Raw genomic sequence first — 25,662 nt, 5'->3', positions numbered from 1 at the left:
TCACATGCTAATGAACTGAACACTCAATCCAACCAAGAAAAGAATAAAATGAAGGGAAAAAGTTAATCATCCTCTTGCATCATTTAGCTTTCCAGCAGTTAAATTTTTAAAAACAAAATCTGAGAAACAGATTTTAATTCAGTTATATATGCTCTTAATTTTTAAAGGTATATTCAATTCAATTTCCTAAGCCCTGTAAAAGAACAGCCTCCTTGACCAGGATGTACTCAACAAAAAAATTCACTTTTCTCCCAGGACTTCTAATGTAACGGCAGTCACAATTTTTATTTCTTTTGGATTTGTTTCAAAATAGCCAATTGAATTATAAATCAAATAAATTAAAATTGAGTAATCTGTGATATTCTATCATATTAGTTGAAAATACATTAACTCCAAATATCAGCCTTTGTAATAAAAAATAATGAAACAGGGGACCCCTGGGTGGCTCAGTGGTTGAGCTCTGCCTTCAGCTCAGGGGTCCTGGAATCAAGTTCTGAATCAGGCTCCCTGCATGGGGCCTGCTTCTCCCTCTGCCTCTCTCTGAGTGTCTCTCATGAAGAAAAGAAGAAAGAAAAAAAGAAAAAAAAGAAAGAAAGAAAGAAAGAAAGAAAGAAAGAAAGAAAGAAAGAAAGAAAGAAAGAAGGAAGGAAGGAAGGAAGGAAGGAAGGAAGGAAGGAAGGAAGGAAGGAAAAAGGAAAGAAAGAAAGAAAGAAAGAAAGAAAGAAAGAAAGAAAGAAAGAAAGAAAGAGGGAGGGAGGGAGGAAGGAAGGAAGGAAGGAAGGAAGGAAGGAAGGAAGGAGAAAGAAAGAAAGAAGAAAGAAAGAAAGAAAGAAAGAAAGAAAGAAAGAAAGAGAAAAGAAAGAAAGAAAAGAAAGAAAGAAAGAAAGAAAGAAAGAAAGAAAGAAAGAAAGAAAGAAAGGGAGGGAGGGAGGGAGGGAGGGAGGGAGGGAGGAAGGAAGGAAGGAAGAGAAGAAAGAAAAAGAAAGAAAGAAAAAGAAAGAAAGAAAGAAAGAAAGAAAGAAAGAAAGAAAAAAGAAAGAAAGAGAGAGGGAGGGAGGGAGGGAGGGAGGAAGGAAGGAAGGAAGGAAGGAAGAGAAGAAAGAAAAAGAAAGAAAGGAAAGAAAGAAAGAAAGAAAGAAAGAAAGAAAGAAAAGAAAGAAAGAAAAAAAAGAAAGAAAGAAAGAAAGAAGAAAGAAAGAAAGAAGAAAGAAAGAAAGAGAAAGAAAGAAAGAAAGAAAGAAAGAAAGAAAGAAAGAAAGAAAGAAAGAGAAAGAAAGAAGAAAGGGAGGGAGGAAGGAAGGAAGGAAAAGAAGAAAGAAAGAAAGAAAAGAAAAGAAGGAAAGAAAGAAAGAAAAAGAAAGAAAGAAAAGAAAAGAAAAAAGAAGAAGAAAAAAAAAGACAAGAAGGCTAAGGTGACATAGATATTCATTGTGGAAACACACACACACACACACACAGACTCTCACTTCACGCACAGAACTGGGCCCTGATCTACTCTCTCTCATTCTTGCCACCTGTTCAGGGCACACGGCTGTTGTATAAAGACCAGCCTCTGTTTATATGGAGTAATTGGCAAATGATGAAACTTGTTGGACCATGGCTCTTTTTCCTGCTTTTATTCACTGTCAGTGTCTTCATACTTCATATATTTAGAATTATTGATATTTATAGTGGACTGGTAGATAGATTCATTGACAGATATGTTACAGCTAAAATAATTAATGGAATATTATCCCCAGAAAGAATAGCAAATTCAAGAATCAAAGTTCTGGTTATGCTTTTATATGAAAGATAATTACTTATTGAACATTTTCATTTAGGACAAAAACCTGTATTTTAATTTCATTATCAGTTGTCAAAGTGTTAACTAACCCAGAGTGCCCATTTATTGAAATGCAAGATTTCGTAGACTTAGAGCTGGAGTGGACCTTAGCAGATCCAACCACCTTAGCTACATGGAAAAACCAACTTTTGCATGTGTCACTGACTTTATCAAAGGTAAAACCATTTTACTAGAAAGAAATTCTTAACCTTGACAAGAGGTTCCCATGTGGTCCTTTTTATAGATGTCAGGTTATGTTACCTCTTCTCCAGAATCCTCTCGTGTCATTCAGAGTATATAACTCTTGCCCTACAGTGACCTGGAGGGCTCAGAGTGATCAGTCCCTCCCCCCACCTCTGAAATCTCATGTACCACTATTTGCTTGTTCACTGCATTGCAATCACAGTGGCCTCTTTTTGTTTTTGAATAAACCCAGCCCTCTCCTGCCTCTGGGCACAGGTATTTAATGCCTGGAATGCTCCTGTCCCAAATATTGGCATGGTTTCTTCCCTCCCTCCCTTCAGGGCCCTATTTAAATGCTAGTTAATAAAGCAGGCCTTCCCTGACCACTCTGTATTAGGACAACAATAGTGGGGCCCCTGGGTGGCTCAGTAGGTTAAGTATCTGCCTTTAGCTCAGGTCATGATCCCAGGGTCCTGGGACTGAGCCACATGTTGAGCCCCATGTCGGGCTCTGTGCTCAGCACAGAGCCTGCTTCTCCCTCTCCCTCTGCCTGCCGCTCCCCCTGCTTGTGCATGCACTCTCTCTTTCTCATTTTCTGTCAAATAAATAAAATCAACCAAAAACAAAACAAAACAAACCAAAACAATAGTAATCAGAAAATGTTTATCCATCATCGCTGAGTGTTCCCGTATCTGTCCTATTTTTTCCATAGATCTTATTACTATATATATGATTTCTCGTAGCTATGTGTTTATTTATCATCCATCTTCCCTTACGAGAATGTAAACTCCTTAAACCAGGGATGTTGTTGTGTTCACTACTCCATTCTCAGTACCTAGAATATTACTTGGCCCCATAGTAGATGCTCAATAATATTTGTGAAACAAATGAATGAATGAACAACAGAACTATACCCAGGATCAAAGTAATTCACCCGTTTTTCTTTTTCCCTACTGCAAATATTACCCTTGGCTCAATCTTTAGGATTGTTTCCATAACATTCTTTGCCTATTATGTTTATCTAGTCCCAACAAAAACACATAGCAGATGCTGATCTTGTGTGACTTTGCTTTTTAAAGTGATACCATGCTTTTAACAATCCCATACTTTTTAAATTAAACATACTCTATCTCCTGCCGGATGGTGATGGAGTAGCTTTTACTGTCACTACCAGGTCTCAGGATCATATTTCCCAAAGAAGGGTTCTTCTCAAGCATCTCAGTTGCTTCTTTCCGGGACACTGAATAAAAACATCTACAGAGGTGAGACAAAAAACGGGATTTTTTTTTCTCAACTGATGAAGATCATTACTTGAAAAAATGCTACCAAAGTAACTCTAAGAGCTGCAGTTATTAAGTTTTCTTAACTTAATTCCCAGCTTTATTAGTCCTATTACAATGATATAATTACTGTTATTATAATCTTGTGCCATTATTAAATATACCTTATGCTTAAGGCCTTCCTTCCCTCATCCCTCCAAACCTCTTTCTTTAACCAAAAAAGGCCTGAAAAATTATTTGTTGGTCAGTATGTAATCATCATTATCACTTGAACAGCTAAGCCAGGAATTAATAGTGTATCCCCAGCTCATAATCTCAGTTTATATAAGCTCTTGGATAAATATTTGTTGACAGTTTCCCTTCAGGGATGCAAAGCATTTTTTTATATGCTTCTCTTATATGGTCTCAGTTTTAAATAACTGATTTTTTAATTTAAATTCAATCAGCCAACATATAGTACATCATTAGTTTCAGATGCAATGTTCAATAATTTGTGTTTAATACCCAGCGCTCATAGTATCACATGCCCTCCTTAATGCCCATTACCCAATTATAAATAGCATATTTAAAGGTATGTCTGCATTCACTCCTTTTGGTATAATATGGCTTTCTAATGGCATTGGTGCTATTTTTATGTGTCACATTTTTAAGAGAGCACTTCTCATTTTTATAGTAAATATCATAGCCAATGAAAAGTCTGTTTTATCAACAGAGAAAGATCTGGCAGGATTTGCAATACCCCCAAATGTTAACAGTGAATATCTCTGATTGGTACGACACAGAATGATTTAAATATTCTTTTTATCTATATAATAAAAATATTAAAAATACTTGTTTTACTGAGGAAAAAAGGAAAAGAAGCACTCTTTGTGACTTTTAATCTGTCAGGCTATCAGATGTCACTGATTTCAGCTAAGAGTGATGGTAGGCGGGTTTCAGCCATTACAGTCCAGCAAGACTATGCCTAAGAACCTGATGTTGTGATGGAACCAGGACAAGTTTCACCAACAAGAAGACCACAGTTCCAGGAGGAAATGGCTCACAATCTTCGTCACCCTTTCCAGCAAAATAGGAGTAAAAAATAAAGGTGTTGCTGAATTCAGCCTCTTCCTTTTCCCAACGATACCTTATACACTTTACACAGGGTCTTCCTCAAGTTCAAGCTCAATGACCACTCACTGATTGGACAATTGAATAGAACATTCAGATACTTAAAATTCTTTGGTATAGTTTTCTGACAGAAAATCAGTCATTCATAGAGTTGCATGATGGAAAAAAAAAAAACATCTTTTCCTTCTTTCTACATAGCAGAAAGGTTTGGGTTTGAGCTTTGGAAAGAATATCTATTTGGTCTACAGATGTGGGTGGAAGGGGATTTCCTGTGTGGTAAGAGGGTTGGTTCAAACCTGCATTTTGCATTTTGTTGATCATGACACAGAAGAGGAAACATGGCATCGACTCAGAGATCTAATGTTTATCCACATGACACCTTAGTGCCCATGCTTTATGAAGCTCAATGGTTCACTCTCTTTGGTAATTAGAAATTAATATTAACAATCTGATAACAAACCCCATAGTTAAGTGGTCCACTTACACTGGCATAGGGCTCAGTACATCCACATAATCTTCAACTGGTTCCTTCTCCTTTCCCAGAGCTGAGCTTGGCATCTGCTCTGTCTCAATCCTCCTTTTTTTCTCTCTCTCTAGGACTTCATGCAGTCGAATTACTTGCCCAGGGAGGAGTGACATGTGTAGAGGGACGGACAGCTGAACCCAGTGAAAATAGTAGGCAAACAAGAAAGACAGCAGAAAAACGAACTGGTATTAGCAAAAGGAGAGTCCTGTGGTCCCCAGGGCCTTCAGTTATCTGACACAGATGGGTGGATAGGATGGTGAATGGAGGGTCCTGGTGTCTTAAAACTGCCTCCAAACCAGCCAAACAGCTTTGACCTGCACACAGTGCCCAATCTTCTTCCTAGAAGTGTTCCGTTCAGCCTGGCACACAGCAGAGTACACCCACCTTGCACCACAAGCTAATTCAAGTAATGACAAACCTCTCATTTTTCCTTCTGTGCTCACTAGTTCTTGGTGCCAGGGAAGTCCCAGAGCACCTGCAAGGTGCCTTGCTTTCCCACGGCCAGCCTGGAATTAGCTCCACCAGCCATATCATAATGTGGAACTGAGCTAGAACTCTTCATTAGATAACTGAGAATTGGTAGTAAGAGGTCTATATTTTGGTAAATTTGTACATATATTTGAAACTTTCATTCCCACATTAGGATGATGATACTGCTCTACTTAGTTTTTTCCCCCACCTTTTCTAGATATGTATTTTGGATTAAGCAACCTATGCCCTCCTGATATTCATACCCCTGATTTATCTCACCTCATGACCCACTTACATGTTCTTATTAAATCTTATTGTTTCTATCTTATATATATATATACACACACACATATATGTGAAATTTGAAATAAAAACATAATAAGGGTATATAACACAAAGTTTTAAAGACTATTCTTCTGGATAATTAAGCTAACTAATAATCACTATAGTTATTTCTTTATATATCAATCCAGAAAAAAGTAATAGAATGAGGAGAAACTAATGAAAAAGCTACTGCTTAATAATTGTCTATTATGTCCCAAGCATTGTACCATTCCAAATCCTCATAGCAATACTATAAGATCGGTATTGTTATCCCTACTATACAAATAGAATTTTTAAAAAGGTTAAGAATAACTAGTCCAGGGTCACATTACTAGAAAGTTGTGGACTTAACCTCTAGTTTATTTAACTCAAAAGCAAAGTCTCTGCTCTTTTGACTACAGTCTGTGTTTCTCAAACTTCTGGTAAAGTTCTAATAATAGCGTGGTGTGAATATACACAGAGTGTTCAGGGAACATAGTAAAAAACATGTATAGGGCAGCCCGGGTGGCTCAGCGGTTTAGCGCCGCCTTCAGCCCAGGGCATGATCCTGGAGACTCGGGATCGAGTCCCACGTCGGGCTCCCGGTGCATGGAGCCTGCTTCTCCCTCTGCCTGTGTCTCTGCCTCTCTCTCTCCCTGTCTCTCTCTCTTTCTGTGCGTGTTTCATGAATAAGTAAATAAAATCTTAAAAAAAAAAAAGTGTAGAGCACAAAATTTAAGACAACTTTTCTTCTCTTGGAAATTCATGTGAATTTATTTTGTATTCTGAACATACCTATGTACATTTTAATATGAAAATAGTGCTTTTTATCCTTACCTCAAAGAAAAAAACTAAAAGCAAATTTTTTTGCCAAAACATCAAGTATAATTAGTGTACCAGGAAGATGCACCCCAAGGTTTTCCAGTAGTTTTAGTGTTCTCCTTGGTACCTATTCACATACCTTTGGGGTACTTGAATCCCAATGTAAGAAGAGACACAATGACACTTTTCCGTAATACTGATGTAGGTTCCCAAAAAGTTTCTTCCTTTTCACAAGTCAACATAACTCACATTTTTGAAAACGACAGTTGCTACAATAGCTTCATTTAAAATAATGATAGATATCCTGCTGCAACACTTCCCTGTAAACAGTAGGTCTCCCTATTTATCTCTGATAAGGTGCCACAGAGTTGAACATGTAAGCATCCCTTTGTCCTAAGACTCACCAAACAAACATTTAAAGGTGAGTTTTCATTTTGATGGGCTTTTCTGTTAAATTGTTTATGTTATTCATAAAATTCATCTCTTAGCATTTTATAAATATGTATTAAATGAATAAGAAAGTAATTGAAAAGTGTTTTAGAAGATGTAAGCTATAGATACCAGCTTATACAAAGGACCATTGTGTCAAAGGACAAGACCAAAAAATAGATCTCCCTGATGACCTGTTATTCTCTAGCTAGCAAATGGCCCTGTTTATTTTCTATTTATGATTATCAAAATTTCAAATCATCTTTCTCATTTTCCTTCTTCCTTTCCATCCACCTGATAAAAATATAAATTTCATGAGTAAGTATAAGAGTTTATACCTCTCCTTTTCAATTCTTGTATCTCTGACTCCTTTCACTCTATATGATTCATAGCCAATGTCCAGTAAATATTTGTTGAATTAATGAATCAATCACAAGTAATGTCCTTCCTACCTACCTCTGTTACTGTAAGAATGAAGCCTCTCCATTCTTCCCCACTTTCTGTGTTCTCTGTCTAGATAGGAAGACAAAAATATAAAGAAGAAAAGACGTGAATGATTGTTAACACTTTTATTAACTTCAAAAACTTTAGAATTTCATATGATTGTTTTATAAGACTCAAAATGTATAAGCCATCAAAACCCAACACAATTGACACAATGCATATTTTTCTATTGAAGCACATCGTTTTAAAAAGTCAGTTGTAATTTTTAAAAGCAGTTTAAATTAGTTGAAAGGAAGAAACAAGTCATTTTCCTTTTTGTTTAAAACTGTTAATGTGTATTGGTAATGAAATTTCAGTATTATTTTCTTTTTGTCAAAAGAATATAGCTTTATTCTGTTTGCTTAATAAACAAGTAAAATTATATAAATTTACTTAACTCAAAAAAAAATGTAAATGTTAGGACACTTATTTCCAAATATGTCAGTTAATGGTTGATTCCCCCTGTTGGTATTTAACACTGACTGGCTTTAAGTTTGGGACAACAAGGTAAGTTTGGGACCAATGTAGTTAATCCTTAAAAATTTGCAATTCTTAGCTCTAAATCCTACTAATATAGTCAACATTTATTAAGTATTTATAAGAGGCATCTACTGTTCTAAACATTCACATATATTAACTAATTTAATCTTCATGGCAACTCTTCGAAAGTCTTAAAATTTTTATTTCATAGATTTGCTCATTTAACATATTTATTGAGTGCGTTTAAGTGCTGGACACTCTTCTAGGTACTGGTTTATGTCAGAGAACAAACCAAAAATCCTTGTTCTGATGAAATTTGGGGCCTAGCAAGGAATAGTGAATCATAAATACAATAGTGAGCAAGTGTTATAGCATCAGAAGGAAATAAAATGTATGGCAGGCAATGTAAAAGACACTGGGAATGGCATGAGAGGTTAGGGGAGGGGCAAAGGGTTGCAATTTTAACAAAGTGGTCGAGGTAGGTCTCAGTAAGGAGGTTACATCTGGGTAAAGACTGACTTCTGGATGAAGAAACCAAGGCACAAAGAGGTTAAGCGACTTGCCTATGATTACACAGCTAATGAGTAAAACAGCCAGAATTCAACTCTAGGTGTCTGATTCCAATCCTGCTTCAGAATCATCTGGGAAGCTTGCTTAAAACAAAGATTCTAGGGCCCCGGGCTAGGGGTAGGGCCTAGATTTCCTAAGTACAAGTGATTCCTATATACAGTCGTCCCCCTTATCTGTTAGGATACATTCCAAGACCCCCAGTGGAGGCCTGACATCGCAGTAGTGAACTCTATATATACGATGTTTTTTCTTATACGTAATGCCTATGATAAAGTCTAATTTATAAATTAGATACAGTAAGAGATTAACAATAATGCAATAAGACAATTATAACAATATTCTGTAATAAAAGTTATGTGAATGTGGTCTTTCTCTCAAAATACCTTATTGTACTAGGGCACCTGGGTGGCTCAGTCTTTTAAGTGTCCAGCTCTTGATTTCGGCTCAGGTCATGATCTCAGGGTCATGGGACTGAGCCCTGCATTGGACTCTGTGCTCAGCGTGGAATCTGCTTAAGATTCTCTTTCCCTCTCTCTCTCTCTGCCCCTCCCCCTACTTGTGCTTTCTTTCTCTGTCTCTCTAAATAAAATTTAAAAAAAGATTTTATTATCTTATCCTGTACTCACCCTTCTTCTTGTGATGATGTGAGATGATCAAATGCCTATGTGATGAAGTGATATGAATGACATAGGATAGGCCTTATGACGGAGTGGTAGGCTATTACTGACCTTCTGACAATGGGTCAGAAAGAGGACCATCTGCCTCCAGACCACAGCTGACTGCCAGTAACTGCAACCACTTTATGCAGAGACAATGGTACATACAGCTCATGACCAGTGCTTGCAAGAACAACATCTTACTCAATTACAAGGTGTGCTCTATATGTTATTACTACAGTTGTTGGTTGATTTTACTTGGCCCACTTTGAATGTCAGTTCAACAAAAACATTTTTTCTATGTAAGTACTGGCTGTACAGTGATGGATTTAACAAATCTCTGCTTGTGTGGAGTTTAGAGTTTTGTGAGATCAATACCATATTTCACAAACTGTGTATATCTAACGCAGTCTTTTTGAAGTTTTTCTGTCACGATAATGTTCTTTATAATTTTTTTTCCTTTTCTAATACAGAATCCAATCCAGGATCACACACTGTATTTAGTTGTCATACTCCAGTTTCCATAATTGGGAACAGGTGTCCGGTGTTCCTTTGGCTTTTTTTTCCAAAGCGGTGCCCGTTTTGATTTTTGCAGACTATAGGCCAACTTGCCTTGAAAATATGTCTCGGTTTGTGAAATACAGGTTTGTCTAACTCACCATGTGCCGTGTTGGACATGACTCAGATTCACCTGGAACTCAGTGAATGTCAATTCAAGAACGACTTTTTAAAAACACCAGATGGGATCTCTGACTTTGTTGGAGGACAGAAGGATATGGTTTCAATGTGCTTGTATACTAAACAAGTTAACATACCCTTTCAAATCTCTATTTAGAAAACTGCAGTTTTTGGCAAAAGGCAAGAAATACATTTCTTAAAAGATTTTATTTATTTATTCATGAAAGACACAGAGAGAGAGAGAGAGAGAGAGAAAGACAGGCAGAGGGAGAAGCAGGCTCCATGCAGGGAGCCTGACATGAGACTCGATTCTGGGTCTCCAGAATCATGCCCTGGGCCAAAGGCAGGTGCCAAACTGCTGAGCCACCCAGGGATCCCCCAAGGCAAGAAATATTAACAAAGTATAAGACTTGGCAGCTCTCCTTATAATTCCTCTTTATCTCAGCCACTGGGTTGTGAAGGGCCAATGCTATTTATAACTACAGCTTGTTTCCAACTAATTTCTACTCACCTTCAGTTGCACTTCCTCTTTTGGCAAAACAAGGGTGAAGTTTGCACAATTCTTTTCAGTTGAATTCTGGTCAGTAAGGCACGTGAGGTCTATTATGTCTAACTTGTCAACATACTACAAAGGTAAAGGAAATCTCATTAAATTATTTCAGGGGTAACATACATTAGGTAGCAGGCGGAAATATAAGTAATCTCTTCCTCTCAACTGATTTATACCTTGAATGATATCCTGGTTTTCAACTGGGCATTGCAACCCTTTAAATCCAGAGGGCATTTGGAAAATGTATTATGTGGTGGTCCACTGGACCTGACTCTTACAGGTTTGCAAAAGCTGATTTTTTTAATGTCTAGGAATTTTGCAAGCCAGCAACTACACACAGCCATTATTAAAAATTAAATTATATAAACATATAATTATTTTTAAAATATACTTAAAATTCAAAACTCAGTATTTTCTAATTATATTACTAAAGTGTATTCACTATGCTCTCGAGGTAATTTACATCTTCATTTCTGTTTGTACTGTACCTTCCCAATTCAGCAAGGTCACATTGATAGGTTGAAATCAGCTATGGTGGGAGTATTTACATCATGGAAATTGGCAAACCTCACAAATTAGGGCTTGATTTACTTTAAAATTGTTAATAATTTTTAACAATTGTTAAAACTTTTTACAATTACTTTACAATTGTCAGTTGTCCTAGAGGCCAGCAATTTATTTTTTTCTGCAAAGGCTAGATAGTAAATGCTTCTGGCTTTGTGGACCACACAGGGTCTCTGTTGCAAATTCTTGTTGTTGTTGTTGTTGTTGTTATTTTAATACACACTTTAAAAATGTCAAAAAAATATTTTTAGCTGATAGACTGTACAAAATCAGGCCACAGGCAAAATTTGACTCAAGGGCCACAGTTTGCTGGACTCTGATTGAGACATAAGAAAGTAAAGGAGAAAATGTTAATAATACAGATGAAATTTTAAAGTCTGTTTTGTCTGAAACTTTTTCATTGTTAACAGAACAAAAGATTGACAAAATATTCTTCATTAATTCAAAAACTCTTGTTACTCCACAAAGATCTTGCCCCATCATTGAAAAATAGGTGAAGTTCTGATATGCATAAGTATTGCTTTGCTTTCCTCTTATTCATTGATGTAAACAAAAATATCAGCCAATATTTGTGTGAAATGTCATATTTAATGACAATACATTTATTAGGGAAATGGCAGATTGGACAACTCCATTTATCAAATCATGATTGAACTGCAAACATAGTTGCCTGTGGATCCGAGTTCAGAAAAATCAGTGAAAATAGTCTGTGAGAATCATTTGCTTATATGGAAATTACAATAAAGAATATTGTGTATTCTATTTTTTTTAACTGTGTGCTACACATTCCTTATATCAGTCATGTTTATAATAAACTTATGTACATATATTCATACATATAATTCTTTCCAGAATGCCGTTGTTCGATGCTTATTATGTGCCACTGGTTATGAGGATCCTATTAAGAAATTCCTATCTTATCCCAGTACAATAAAAATATTTCTTCTGAACGATTGTTATATATGGACTGGTCTGTACTCAACTGACCAGACTTGCTTTTTAGTATTAGATCAGAACCACCTCCAGTAACTGTAGTAGAGTTTTCATCATAATTTTTTTTTCCTGAATTAGCCTCATTCTTGACTTCTTTTTATTTTCCTCTGTTTTGCCCAATATAACTTATTTTTGCCATGTTATTTTATGTCTCCTTATTTTATTTTTCTGAATAAAGTAAGGCATAAAAATAAGTAAATTTTTTTCCAGACTGATTCCTATATTGATGAAGTTGAGGGCAATTTGGGTTGACCTATTTATTTTCAATGAAGAAAGAGCAGTTAAAAATGGAAGGAAAAGTATAAGAGAAACAGGACAGAATTTCAAATTACACAGAATCTTTTTCTGATAGATTGTCTAGATCAAGCTAAGTGAATTTTACTGAGACAAAGAAGGAAGCAACAGAGGAAGAGGTGGCCAAATTAGATAGCCATAAACTGATCTATTGATTAGAAGAAAGGAAGTTATATCTTTTTTTTTTTTTTAATTTTAGTGTTGAAAAGAGCCTTAAAGGTCATCTGTTTAATCTACTGCCATCTGATGTTTGAATCTCCTTCAGAGTATCCCCCCATATAGCCATCCTGTCTGTACTGGAGTATCTCAAACAACATGAAACTCATGCCTCCTATGCCACGCTGCCTGCTAGTAAGCATTTCCTCGTATTAAGCCATGGTTTTTCCTCCAGAGAATTTCCAACCATTAGTCCAGTCCCCTTTCTCTGCAGGAACATGAAACAAATTCATGGACTCTTTCACATGACTCCTGATGGCCTTTCAAATGTTTAAAAGCAGCTTAAAATTCTTTCCTCCTATCAGCTGAGTATCACCAGTTCTCACCTATCCTATCTCTGTGCTTTCTCCTGACATTTTCAGCCAAAACATTTCCTAAAGCTTGCACTCTCTTAACAAAATTGGTAGATGGACAATTCTGCAGTATTTCATTGTAATGGTCTTCTTGGCATAATGGTTAAGAATGCTAGCTCAGGATCAAGATCTGGATGATACCCCTTTAATTAACTGCTTAATCTTGTACAATTTCTGCATCCTGAAACTTGACTACAGTGATGATTAAAATAGTACCCACTCCGCGGAGTTGTTATGAGAACTAGATGACATATTACATATAAAATACTTGAATCCTTACTCAGTGTCAGCTGCTCTCTTCAGTCCTTGCATTCACTATCATCTCATTTAATCCTTTTGCTGAGCTCATGACCTGGGCTACTCTTTTCATCCTAATTTTAGAGATGTGAAAATAAGCATGTTGGGCAAGATCTTTCATGTGGTATTCTAGGTTTATTTCTATCCCTTCACCACACAGTGCTCTGTACCAGAAGACAGACCGAGGAGGACAACATCAAGGACCCTCTTACCCTCTGACTTCCCATTGGGTTGGACTCTGGTCAGAAGACCGAGGAGGGTGAGCTATTTATCATCCTATGCGATCGTTTCCTCAGTCAGAGATCATACCCTCTCAACACACTCATCTTTGTACACCTCCCTTCACGGTTCTCCCACTTTTTCTTCCTCTCCTGGGCTTTATAGTGTGGGCATCGTGACTAGCCTCCGAGTTCCGTTCTCCCCCTTGTGGTTTTCCTACATCCTGCCCACCACTTTGAATATAGCATCTTCATGAAACTTTCTTCAAAAATGCCCATTTTGAGGGGTGCCTGGCTGACTCAGTTGGTAGAGCGTGAACTCTTCACCTTGGGGGTTCGAGCCCCACATTGGGTGTAGAGATTATTTAAAAATAAAATCTTTAAAAAAAATGCCCAACTGGAGACGTCATCTGTTTCCTGCCAGACTGAGACACAGAGAGCTTGGGTGACTAGCCCCAGAGCCCACAGTTAACAGGGGCAGGACCAGCATAAGCCCCCTGGAGAGCTGGCTGCAGGCACTAAGCTGGGCTGCCTCCCGCCAGGTGGTCAGACAGCAATAACTGCACTCTCCCCTACGTGACTGTACAAAGTACAAGCTGGGGCTTCAACAGCTTTGCTCACAGCAGTAGGAAGTTGGAAGGCACAACAGAGGAATTAGTTTTGTTAAAATTATTATGGTATCTGGGGACATCTTTATACAAATCTTGTCTATCCAGAACTCTGGATCATTTTAAGTTTGTGGTTTTCTCTTTTCTTTTTTTTTTTTTTTTTAATGACTTCTGGTTAGTTTACCACTAATGGTACCAAAATGCCTGCAGATAGAATACATCACAAAGGCTCTTTTTTCCATTTCTTTCATTAGGTCTGGACATGTAATAATGATGTGCTAAGAACTGTGGGCTACTACATCCATGGACCAAAATGTTTATATTTAAACAAGTGACTAGATCATAATATCCCCTATGGGCATAGCAAGGTAGGCAAGCATTTGGCATGAAAATACATTTTATTTGTGGAAAAAACTGAAATACACAGTTGTCAATGTTTGTGGGAAGTTGAAATATAAGTCAATTATTTGAGATGAATACTAATAAATAAATCTCAGAATCTATTGTTATTCTCATGCTTAAGCTCTTAGAAGTCCTTTTTTACTTATGTTTTTGTCTCCCTATAGGAAAATCAAATTGTGACATATTTTATATTACAAGGCCTTGGGGGTCATCTATTTCCTTTCAGATCATAACTGCATGCTACAACAAGATAAAAAGATGGGGGGAAATTAAGGCTATTTCATGGCTTTAAACAAGTTGTATCCAGGTATCTGGCTAAAATTTTCAGATTTTGGGGTGCCTCGGTGGCTCAGTTGGCTAAGCTTCTGCCTTCAGCTCAGGTCATGATCTCAGAGCCCTGGGCTCCCTGCTCAGCGAGAGGTCTGCTTCTCCCTCTCACTCTGCCCCTTCCCCTGCTTGTGCCCTCTCTTTCTCTTTCTCTCTCCCTCCCTCTCAAATAAATGAATAAATAAAATCTTCAAAGAAATAAAATTTTCACATTTCAGCTAAGCTTCTATTATTGGGATCAGAAAGAAAAAACGCAAAGACATGAGTTTATGCCTTCTCTTAGGTGCCATGGAAATTTTACTGTGAATCTTATAGGTCTTATAGCTGATAGCCCCCACAGACATAATGTTCTTATTTGAATTACTTTGACTAGAATATCTTTACTCTTGGAAGACAGAAAACCCCAAATGAATAAAACTATTGACAAGTCTATATTAGGAAAAAATGAATCAGCTGAATATGTTTAACTACTTACTTTTGGGCTTTTTTTGTCAGAATAAAAGAAAAGCGTAGTTCCTCTCAACTCTGTCCAATAATGTTTATATTCCTGTGGGAAATAAATTATAAGCATTATTTCATTGGTCTAAATTCAACTAGTTTCCTATTAATATTTTTCCTTATAACTTTCTTAATTGCTGTTGGATATAAGGTTCCTTTTTTTTAAAAATTTTTTTTATTTATTTATGATAGTCACACAGAGAGAGAGAGAGGCAGAGACACAGGCAGAGGGAGAAGCAGGCTCCATGCACCGGGAGCCCGACGTGGGATTCGATCCCGGGTCTCTAGGATCGCGCCCTGGGCCAAAGGCAGGCGCTAAACCGCTGCGCCACCCAGGGATCCCAAGATTCCTTTTTATCTTGAGATAAATCACCTAATTTTACGGCTTAATTTTGCATCTAACTCGATCACATCCTTCACAAATTTATCTTAGTATAAGGTGAGAGGTAAGGATGTAATTTGATTTGTGTTTAAATAGATAATTTTTCTAAACTTTCCCCATTGATTTAAGATACTTGACTTTTTTGTAGGTTTCAGTGGAAGCTTGCACCTGTAAGAGGGCTCATTTAAGGGACCAGGATAGGACAAGCATTAAATATCTACATTGAATGGCTTGGTGAATGTAAAGCACTTAGCAGTGTACATGGCTCATAGTTTCAGTTCTAGAAACAGTATATGTTTATATAAATAAAGGCAATGTGAACAGTTCATAGTCATAAAAATAATTTCACATCATCAGAGCTAAACTTTGAAGTCTGAATTTCATTCATGTGGTGAACATTTCATTATTGCTGCATTATTATGGGGCTATGGAAATACAACTCTTTAGTTTAAAAAATTTAAATAACCTAGTCTCATTTCACTCAAGCGAAAGTTTATTTAAATGAGAGGAAATTACATTTTATATGAAGACTGGCTCTATTACTGAAGAATGGCAAAGGGGTTTTGAGAATAAAATCCTTCCACATCTATAGACCTTCATAACCAGCTGTTTCCAAAAGTATGTTTTTTAAAAATTCCAGTTTCATAGACATGTTGGTCATTCCTTCCTTTAGGGTTTAATAAGCTCAATTTTTATGCCATGTTGGATTATCTTGACTTATATTAAGGCTTAATAAAAGAGAATTACATGACTTCTTTTGCTTATGAAATGTGAAGACACTTTTATATATTATGGTATTTTGTGTCTCTTTAAATGCTGACATATCGTTTATCCTTTTTTTTGACCAGCAAAATAAAATGTTTGTCACCTCTTCACCTCTTATTTTATTCTTCAAATAAGAAATTTATATATTTCTTTTCTCAAATAATGGCAATTCTATAACCCATCTTGTTTTTATTTGTCTTGGCTTCCCGGAAGCTCAAGATTAAATTCATTTTGAATTACAACAACCTTCTTTCCCATGTTCTTAGTAAAACTATTTTCTCCCTTTTTCTTCATGACTGATAAGATGCTATTTTAGTTAGCTTCTACTGTGTAACAAGCCACCCTAAAACTTAGTGGACTAAAATAGCAAATGTTTTCTATTTCTCACCATTCTGTGGCTGGCAGATGATTCTTTTGAGTATACTTCACTGTGACTGGTCTAGGGTGGCCTCACTCACTTGCCTGGGGTCTTAGCTGGGATTGCAGAACTGAGAGGAATGTATTGGCCTTTGTTCCCCAGTTTCTGGCATAGAGATCTTAAAACTCTTGGAACTTCCTGAGTGACAGGAGTGTTGTTGTTATTCATAATGAGTCCCTTTACTTATTTTTTTTAACGATTTTTAATTAATTAATTTATTTATTAATTTATTTATTTATGATAGTCACAGAGAGAGAGAGAGAGAGAGAGAGGCAGAGGGAGAAGCAAGCTCCATGCACCGGGAGCCCGACGTGGGATTCGATCCCGGGTCTCCAGGATCGCGCCCTGGGCCAAAGGCAGGCGCCAAACCGCTGCGCCACCCAGGGATCCCTAATGAGTCCCTTTAATACTTGAATTTGTACTAATGAGGTGACTTAGGATGGTACCCCTGGATAGCTTCAGGATAGGTCTGGTGGCCAGAAGAACAACTGATTAATGGGTTGGAATTTTCAGCCCCACCCACCCACCTCTAGGGAAAAAGGGAGGTGGACTGGGAGATTTAGGTTTCATAAAAACTCTTGAACAATGTGATTTGAGGAGATTTCTAATTAGTGAACACCCCCTCACTGGGCTCTCTGCTCAGCAGGGAATCTGCTTCCCCCTTTCTCTCTGTAAATTTGTTCTCTCTCTCTCTTTTTGTCTCTCTCTCTGTCTCGCATGCATGTGCTCTTTCAAGTAAAGAAAGAAAAAAATATTTATTATTTTAGAGAGAGAGAATGCTGGCAGGGGGAGGGATAGAGGGAGAGGAAGAGAAAGAATCCCAAGGAGACTCCCCACCAAGCCCAGAGCCCGACACAGGGCTCCCTCCATCTTCCGACCTTGAGATCATGACCTGAGCCAAAATCAAGAGTTCGATGTTTAACGGAATAAGCCATGCAAGTGCCCTGGGAATTCGTGATGTCTAGTGAGTTGGTCACAAGTATGGGAGGCCTGGGATTTACAGTTGGTGACTGAAGTGGAGGGCTGTCTCGTGGGACTGAGCCCTTAAGTAAGCTATGGAGTCTGCACTACATCTGGATAGTTTCAAAACGGAGCTGAATTGTTGAACACCCTCTCGGTGTCCAGAGAATCAGAGAAGTGGGTGGTGGTGGTGGAAAACCCCCCATTGAGACAACTGGAGTCTCACTCCATAGGGTCTTGTTTCCAGTCGGGTAGCCTAGACTTATTCACATGCTGGTAGAAGGATTCCCAGGAACAGGAGAGAGCCAGACCCCACGTGCGAGTACTTTCTAATCTGCTTTTGTCACATTTACCAAAGCATGACACAGTCCAGATTTCAAGGGGTAGAAAAATAAATTCAATCTCTTTATGGAAGAGAACAGTCACATTTCAAAGGGAAATGCATACAGTGTGGCTTGAACAAATCAGTAGTATTACTGTAGCAGTCTACCTCAGGGGCAGAGCTGGAACGTGGGTCAAGTTCCTTTGTCCAAGCCCAGTGGTCTTTCCACTCCATCCTACCTCCTAATTGACAGCTGGCTATAATGCACCATAAGGAACCTGCTGATGCCTCCTGAGCCAAGAACAAATTAACATAGAAAAGACCAATTCAAAAGGGCATAGGATTGAAGGATCAGCCAATAGATGACCACCAAAGGAGCAATTATGAAATTAGGCAAAGTGATTCTTCTTCTTGTCTGAAATCCAGATGCCCAATGTTTATCTAATGCATCTCAGAGTCAAGCAGTTTAAAAAGGCCAGAGAACAAACCTTGCTTTCCACCCCATCAGAAATCTTTTCTTTCCCTCTTTGCACATAGGATACAAAGTGTTTGTTACTGGCATTGCAATAGTGCACTGCCTTGTTTCTCTGCTGCCCTCTGACACACTCTGATCTATCCAGCACAGTGCAGGACAGTGAATTATCCCCTCCCCAGATGGATGAGTTAGGGGGACAATATATTCAACTCAACTCCTTTCTGTCGTCTCTGGGCTCAGCCTACTGGAAGAGAATATTTTGCTCTCATCCTGCCATGGGGCAAAGGGTCTCCAAGAGGAGCAAGTTTGTGGTTCTTTTTCTTTTTTAAAGATTGATTGATTGAGTGATTGAGTGAGTGAAAGAAGCAGAGGGAGAAGCAGGCTCCCTGTAGGGAGCCTGACATGGGACTTGACCCCAGGACCCTAGGATCATGACCTGAGCCAAAGGCAGACGTTCAACCACTGAGCCACCCAGGTGCCCCAAGCTTGTGGTTCAAAACTGGGTCAGGAAGTGACTCAAGGTAGCTCAAGCCTACTTAAATCTGGGATAAAGTGTTAGCATTGTTTGGGTCATAAATATAAACCACATATCGATAGATTTTTTTGATGATAAAAATGCCTAACTGTTCTTTGTGGGATTCCTCTGTCTTAATTTTTAGCTGTTTTCATACTTGGGAGACAAAAAAATCCCCATAAATAGATATAAAAATGTATAAAGCAGGGGAAGTGGGAGTAACTGCTAATGGGGTTTCTTTTTAGCATGATGGAAATGTTGAACTAAATTGTGATAATGTATAATTTTGTGAATGTATTAAAAGCACTGAGTTATAAAGATGATGATGATGATGACGATGATGATGACTACTACTACCGTGGCTCCTGTATGAGAGTGCACTGTTAAGGGGCCAAGGATAGAGGGAGACCCCAGACCTCTGCTCTTGCTTCTTATTTAAGGATTAAATGGAATAATACTGTATGTAAAGTACACAGAACCTGGGGCATAGCAAGTGTTTCATAAATGTTAGTCACTTAAAAAAAAAGCATTGCCTGATCACTCATATTATTAACAGGTACTTAGCATTTTTCATTATTTATTTGATATTTTTGCACATGGTGATGTGTATGTGTATGACAGTGGTGTCATCTAAAAAAATCTCCCAAATAGGGATGCCTCGGTGGCTCAGTGGTTGAGCGTCTGCTTTTGGCTCAGGGCATTATCCCCAGGGGTCCTGGGATTGAGTCTCACATCAGGTTCCCTGCATGGAGCCTGCTTCTCCTTCTGCCTGTGTCTCTGCCTCTCTCTCTCTCTCTCTGTCTCTCACTCTGTGTGTGTCTCATGAACAAATAAATAAAAACTTTTAAAAAATAAAATAAAAATAAAAATCAATTAAAAATCTTCCAAATAGAACTTTTTCAGTGGGATTCTGTATGAGAAGGGGAGGATATTTTGTGAGTCAGAATAATGAAACCCATTGCCGTTCACAAATATTATGAAACGGTGCTTTCATGTTGTCTTAAATAGAGAAATAAAAAAATTAATTGAGAAATTTGGCTTGAGAAGTTGCTAATATATCCTGTCTCTATGATTAGGCAGATGTTCTGTAAAAACCATGAGAGCATCTAGGTACTCTGTTGAAAAATACTTGAATTTTCTCAGGTTTGTCTTTTGATTAATAATAAAACAATTCAAATTTGAGGAGGGAAGCTTTTCTTTAATCATATCTATTCTTAAGGCCTCACATTCTGCTCTGCTGGTAAACCTCTGCAATGCAAGGAGCAAGCCAAAGCTACACTATATTTTGGACCTGCAATTGGGTGAGGGAGAGTGAGAAGAGATCAGAATGCAGGCATTTTAGTGATTGTGGCGTTTTACTGGTGTATGGCATCTAAGATCAGGTTCAAACTGGAGATTCTATAATTCTTGGAGGAAAAGAAAGCAAGAGAAAACGTTGAAGTCAAAGTGTACTCTGTTGATTGTCTTCATTAGCCTCATGAACTGCCCTAAGACAGAAAAATTAAAATCACCAATAGCCAGTTTTTTTCTGTATGTACATCCATCTGTGCTTCTAACAAAAATTACAGAAGTGTTCAATCATGAGAGAATGATATGAACTGAGTAGAATTAACCAGGGAAAAATAAGGATTTTACTGGTTGGGCCCCTGGGTGGCTAAGTCATTTAAGCATCTGACTCTTGGTGTAAGGTCAGGTCGTGATCTCAGGGTCATGGGACGAGCCTTGCAGAGGGCTCCATGCTCAGCAGGAGTTGGCTTGTCCCTCTCCCTCCTCCTCTGCTTGGTCCTTCAGCTCTTACAGGCTCGTGCTCTCTCTCAAATAAAGAAAATCTTTAAAAATAATGAAAGCTTACAAAAAAGAGTTTTGCTGGTAAACAAACCAAACATAGATTCATGTGAAAGACTAAAGAGAGTTTATTAAGTGGCGGAAGAACAAAGCTCTGAGTTGAGAGTAAAAGCAGCCTGGAGAAAAAGAAAGATTTCAAATAGCAATAGGTCCTGTGAACTCCTACCACAGCCCCACAGCCACAAACCTAACAGATCAAACTTGTATTCAGAATGCAGAGATCACAGTCTTGATTTAGTTTCTGATAAGCTCTTTTGAACATACCAGTATAATCTGAGTCATCTATAAATACAATGTCAATAATCAGTCCCTAGGTATATATTTATATCTATAGAGATATGCAAATATTTTAAAATTAATTTCAAAGAATACATTTTTGAATGAAATGCATTTAGCACAGTTTTTTTTATGTTTTAGCAATCATTTGTGTTGAATTTCTGAAGGAACTGAAATAGGATTTTGAGTTTATCACTAGCTTCATAATTATTAGCTGACCTTGTATTTAGAGTTTAAGGTCACTATCTCATTTTTATTCAATTAAACAAATATTTTTGAAAATCTACTGAGTTTACTATTGATCTCAAGATGATAAAGTTTCTTTTTTTAAGACTTTATTTATTTATTCATGAGAGACACAGAGAGAGAGATGCAGAGGCACACACAGAGGGAGAAGCAGGCTCCATGCAGGGAGCCCAATGTGGGACTCGATCGTGGAACTCCAGGATCATGCCTGGGGCTGAAGGTGGTGCTAAACCACTGAGCCACCCGGGCTGCCTGATGATAAGAGTTTCTAGTGATTAGGTATCCCTAACCTTTGGAAGCCCACAATCAAATGGAATTAGTTTAGTTTGAGAGGCAGCATGATGTTAAATGCTTTGTAATGAAATTCAGACTAGGCTCCTTAATGGATGAGGAACCTTGAACATAACCTTCGTGCTACAACTTATTCGTCTATGAAGTGAATAAAATGTCCACCCCGAAGAAGTGGAATACCGTGGATACTGTAAGGATCAGAGCAACAGGACATTAGGAGCCTAGCATAGTATCTATCATACGTCAATACCCATTATTATATAGTCCATATGATCATCACAGCAATCCATTCAGTTATGCAAAGGAGTAATAATCTATTTTACAAAAGAGGAAACAGATGAAAAGATCTACAGGAACTGTCCAACTTGCATATTTGGACTGATATTTGTATCTCCTGGCTCTCTAGTGCTCTTTCTTATTGATGTAACTAGTAAAAATGGGTTATAATGTTAAGTTACTCTCTATCCTCTGTCCCTAATAAAAAGTTCTGATTCTTTTTTTTCTGTGAGCAAGTAAAGTACCTTTGTGCAATGTAGGATGCTGTATAGTGGCTCCAAGGTGGGGCACATAAACTCCAGAGGTGTGCAAGATAATTCCATTGGGGAAGAAAGTTTTAGGATACCTAACTAGGGCAGCCCCCGTGGCTCAGTGGTTTAGTGCCACCGTCAGCCCAGGGCGTGATCCTGGAGACCTTGGATTGGGTCCTTGCGGGGAGCTTGCTTCTCCCTCTGCCAGTGTCTCTACCTCTCTCTCTCTCTCTGTGGGTTTCTCGTGGATAAATAAATAAAATCTTTAAAAAAAAAAAGGATAACTAATTATATTTCATTTATCTTTCTTAATTCCTTTTCTGTATATATTAAGCAATTTTCTTGAAGTATTAGTACAAGAATACACATATATAATTTCTAAATAAATTAATAATCTTATATTGAAGATCTGTCCTTGAAAATGTTTTCTTGAAAGGAGTGTGTTATTTAAAAAAATTTGGAGGTTACTGGCACAACGGAGATAGCCCTAAAATTTTTCTTAATGAGTTAGTGGCAATTAGAGGGACTAGTCAGAGAGATGTTATTCTGATACTATTATGGGGACAACATTCTAATGTTCAGGGTAATAAGAAGACATATTATACATGTTGTTTTTGATTTCAGCGTATCACAGATTGAATAAACAATGAGATATTGCCCAAGCTCTCTCTTATATTCTTTCCAACAGTTCCAGGAAATTGAGACTTATCCCCACATGCAAGAACTGTGTTTTCATCGGTTTCTTAATAGCTCTTATTATCAAATAAATCTTCTGGATCAATCCAAAATTTTATTGCTGTGGTTTAAGTAAGTAAGTCTTCCCACATCATCCTTTCCACGACGATTATGTATTTTAAATGGATTCTTGACCTGGGATCCATGGACTTTCTGGAATTGCATCTAAAATGGTGTCTGTTGGCACCTTTTCCTGGGGGCAAAGTTCCTTAAATTCTTAAAAGTGCCCCTGTCACAAAACAGCTAAGAAGGACCTAAATGTGTGATCTCTGTTATATCTTCTTTAGCTTAAATGTTATGAATTTCTTCAGCAAAGACCCTTACTTAAGGTTTTTGTTTTTGTTTTTAAGATTTTATTATTCATGAGAGACACAGGCGGAGACATAGGCAGAGGGAGAAGCAGGCTCCCTGAGGGGAGCCGGAGGCAGGACTCTATCCCAGGACCCCTGGATCATGACCTGAGCAAAGGCAGAAGCTCAACCACTGAGTCAGTCACCCACGTGCTCCCTTACTCAACATTCTGCAGAGCAACCCAACTTCCTCTAGCCCATTTTCTTTAAAGACAACCCTTTTATGTACCCCAGGCTCACCCTCACTTTCAATGGTTCCCTGGCACTTTGCTGCTGCTTGCCTAGGAATCCCAGTATTTTCCTTAGCTTTTTCTCCCGGCTTCTATCCTCTACCATTGGAGCCCTGTGGCTCTCCTTTGAGCCATATTACTGGTTGACCCTTGAACAACGTGGGAGGTCAGGGACGCTAACCCTCCTGTCCAGCTGAAATTGTGTATCACTTTTGACTCCAGAAAAATATTACTACTAATAGCCACTGTTGATTAGAAGCCTTGCCAGTGGGAGGCCTGGATGGCTCAGCAGTTGAGCGTCTGCCTTCAGCTCAGGCTGTGATCCCAGAGTCCTGGGATCTGGTCCCACATCCCACATCAGGCTCCTCGCAGGGAGCCTGCATCTCCCTCTGCCTATGTCTCTGTGTCTCTCGTGAAAAAATAAAATCTTAAAAAAAAATAAAAAAGCTTTGCCAGTAACACAGTTGTTTATCACATACTTTGTATGTTCTATGTATTATATATTGTATCTTTAAATGGAGTAAGCTAGAGAAAAGAAAATGTTATTGAGAAAATCATCAGGAAGGAAAAGTACATATGCAGCACTGTACTGTATTTATCAAAAAAAAAAATCCAAGTGTAAGTGGACCCTTGCTGTTTAATGGTCAGCTGTACTTATGGACTCAAAACTGATTTTAGTATGTTAATAAGAATATGAAAATAATGAAATGGAAGGAGAATGAATCTAACATTTTGTGTAAGCTAGGTATTTTATGTTATCTCTGAAATCCTTGAAACCCCCTATAAGGAAACATTACTGTCATTTTCTTGCTCTCTTCTCCTTGACAAACAAGTAAAAGATACATTGCTATGAATTCAAGTGGAAACACAAGCAAATTTCATCAGAAATATTTATACCTATAGTTTATTCTTTCCATTTCAAAACATGTTCTCTAAGAAAAGGTAGAGTAGCAATCAGGTAAAGAAGTCATCACCCCTTACTATAAACTAAGCTTCTTGAAGGGACTTTGTGTTATATTCTTAGAAGTCAGTTTGAGGCTTGGTACGTAGGAGACACATGATAAACAGTGCTTGAATGAATAATTTAATTGAGCACCTGCTGTGTCCCGGGCATAGTACCTTGTGTGGTGAGTCGTATTATTCCCCTTTTAATAATTTGAGAAAATTAAATCTCAAGGAGATATAATAACTTGTACAAGATCACAAGCTGTTTAAGTGACAAAACCATTAGGTAAAGACATGTTTTACTGATTGTCTAAAATCCTTGTTCTTTCTGCTAACCACACCAATGGAATTTCTTTCAATATTTTTTTAAACCCTGATATCAGAAATAGTTATTACGAACACTTTGATAAACATTTAATGAATAACCAAATTTAAATTAGAAATTAGAAATTTAGTTTTCCCAAGTCCCCTTTCCCGGCTAAGTGTAACAATGTGGCTAACCTGTTGTGACAAGATAAAATTCACTTTAGAAACACACTGGAGGAATGAAAAAATATTCTAATGTAACTGCCAATTTTACTAATACATGCTTAACACCCATAACAGTATAAACTACTACATCTTTGCAAAAACCTTGAATGTGCTATTACAGATATTTTCACAAACACAATTTTTCTGTTAATAAATCTTCAGAAAAATATACATTATCATTATTAAACATTTCTATGACGTTCTTGAAACAGTTTTTTTCTACTATTTAACTATTAAAATTTCATAAAATTGACCTAAATTATTTCTTTTTTCGTTAATAACAGGCTCTTTCATGTTTCTCTCATTAAACAGTTTTTTTCTACTATTTAACTGTTAAAATTTCATAACTAAATTATTTTTTAAAAATTTTTTAATTATTTCTTTTTTCATTAATAACAGGCTCTTTCATGTTTATTTCTCTCATTAATTTCAAATTCTCCATAATTGGTATTTTAAAGGCACTGATTTTAACTAATTGTAAGTTTTCATTTTTACAATTAAAAAATATGAATTGCTTTTTGAATTTTCTTACAGTGAATGTACTTATGTAGCTTAGTGTACATATTACCCATACTGCACCCACATATTACCTTTTCAAGTCACTATCTTAATGTTTTTAGAATATATAACTATACATAATGCTAAACAGTATCAATTTTATAATTCTCATAAATTTTTACAAAAGTTTACTATTTTTTTTAAAGATTTTATTTATTT

General features: G+C 37.3%; 1 protein-coding gene and 1 long non-coding RNA gene across 9 annotated transcripts in view; one reads left to right on the top strand and one right to left on the bottom strand.

Moving 5' to 3' along the window:
- Nucleotides 1-25,662, bottom strand: part of STAP1 (signal transducing adaptor family member 1) — a 57,488-nt gene that overhangs the window by 22,020 nt on the left and 9,806 nt on the right. For 7 of the 8 annotated variants that reach the window (XM_077848190.1, XM_077848194.1, XM_077848189.1 and 4 more), the window contains 5 exons: nt 15,111-15,182; nt 10,325-10,438; nt 7,403-7,459; nt 4,880-5,052; nt 3,131-3,259 (listed from right to left, as the gene is read on the bottom strand). In XM_077848190.1, coding sequence (XP_077704316.1) covers nt 3,131-3,259; nt 4,880-5,052; nt 7,403-7,459; nt 10,325-10,438; nt 15,111-15,182 — 545 coding nt within the window. Of the gene's footprint in view, nt 1-3,130; nt 3,260-4,879; nt 5,053-7,402; nt 7,460-10,324; nt 10,439-15,110; nt 15,183-16,668; nt 16,811-25,662 lie in introns of those variants that run through there. The other variant, XM_077848196.1, reaches the window with a different exon arrangement.
- Nucleotides 1,312-16,401, top strand: LOC144283719 (uncharacterized). The gene is made up of 3 exons (XR_013352276.1): nt 1,312-12,565; nt 13,241-13,339; nt 14,161-16,401. It is a non-coding gene; the product is annotated as an uncharacterized LOC144283719 (long non-coding RNA).

Source organism: Canis aureus, chromosome 14 (assembly GCF_053574225.1).
Source record: "Canis aureus isolate CA01 chromosome 14, VMU_Caureus_v.1.0, whole genome shotgun sequence".
NCBI classification, from domain to species: Eukaryota; Metazoa; Chordata; class Mammalia; order Carnivora; family Canidae; genus Canis; species Canis aureus.
Note: the sequence above shows the minus strand (reverse complement) of the source record. Positions and strands in the feature narration are given on the sequence as shown.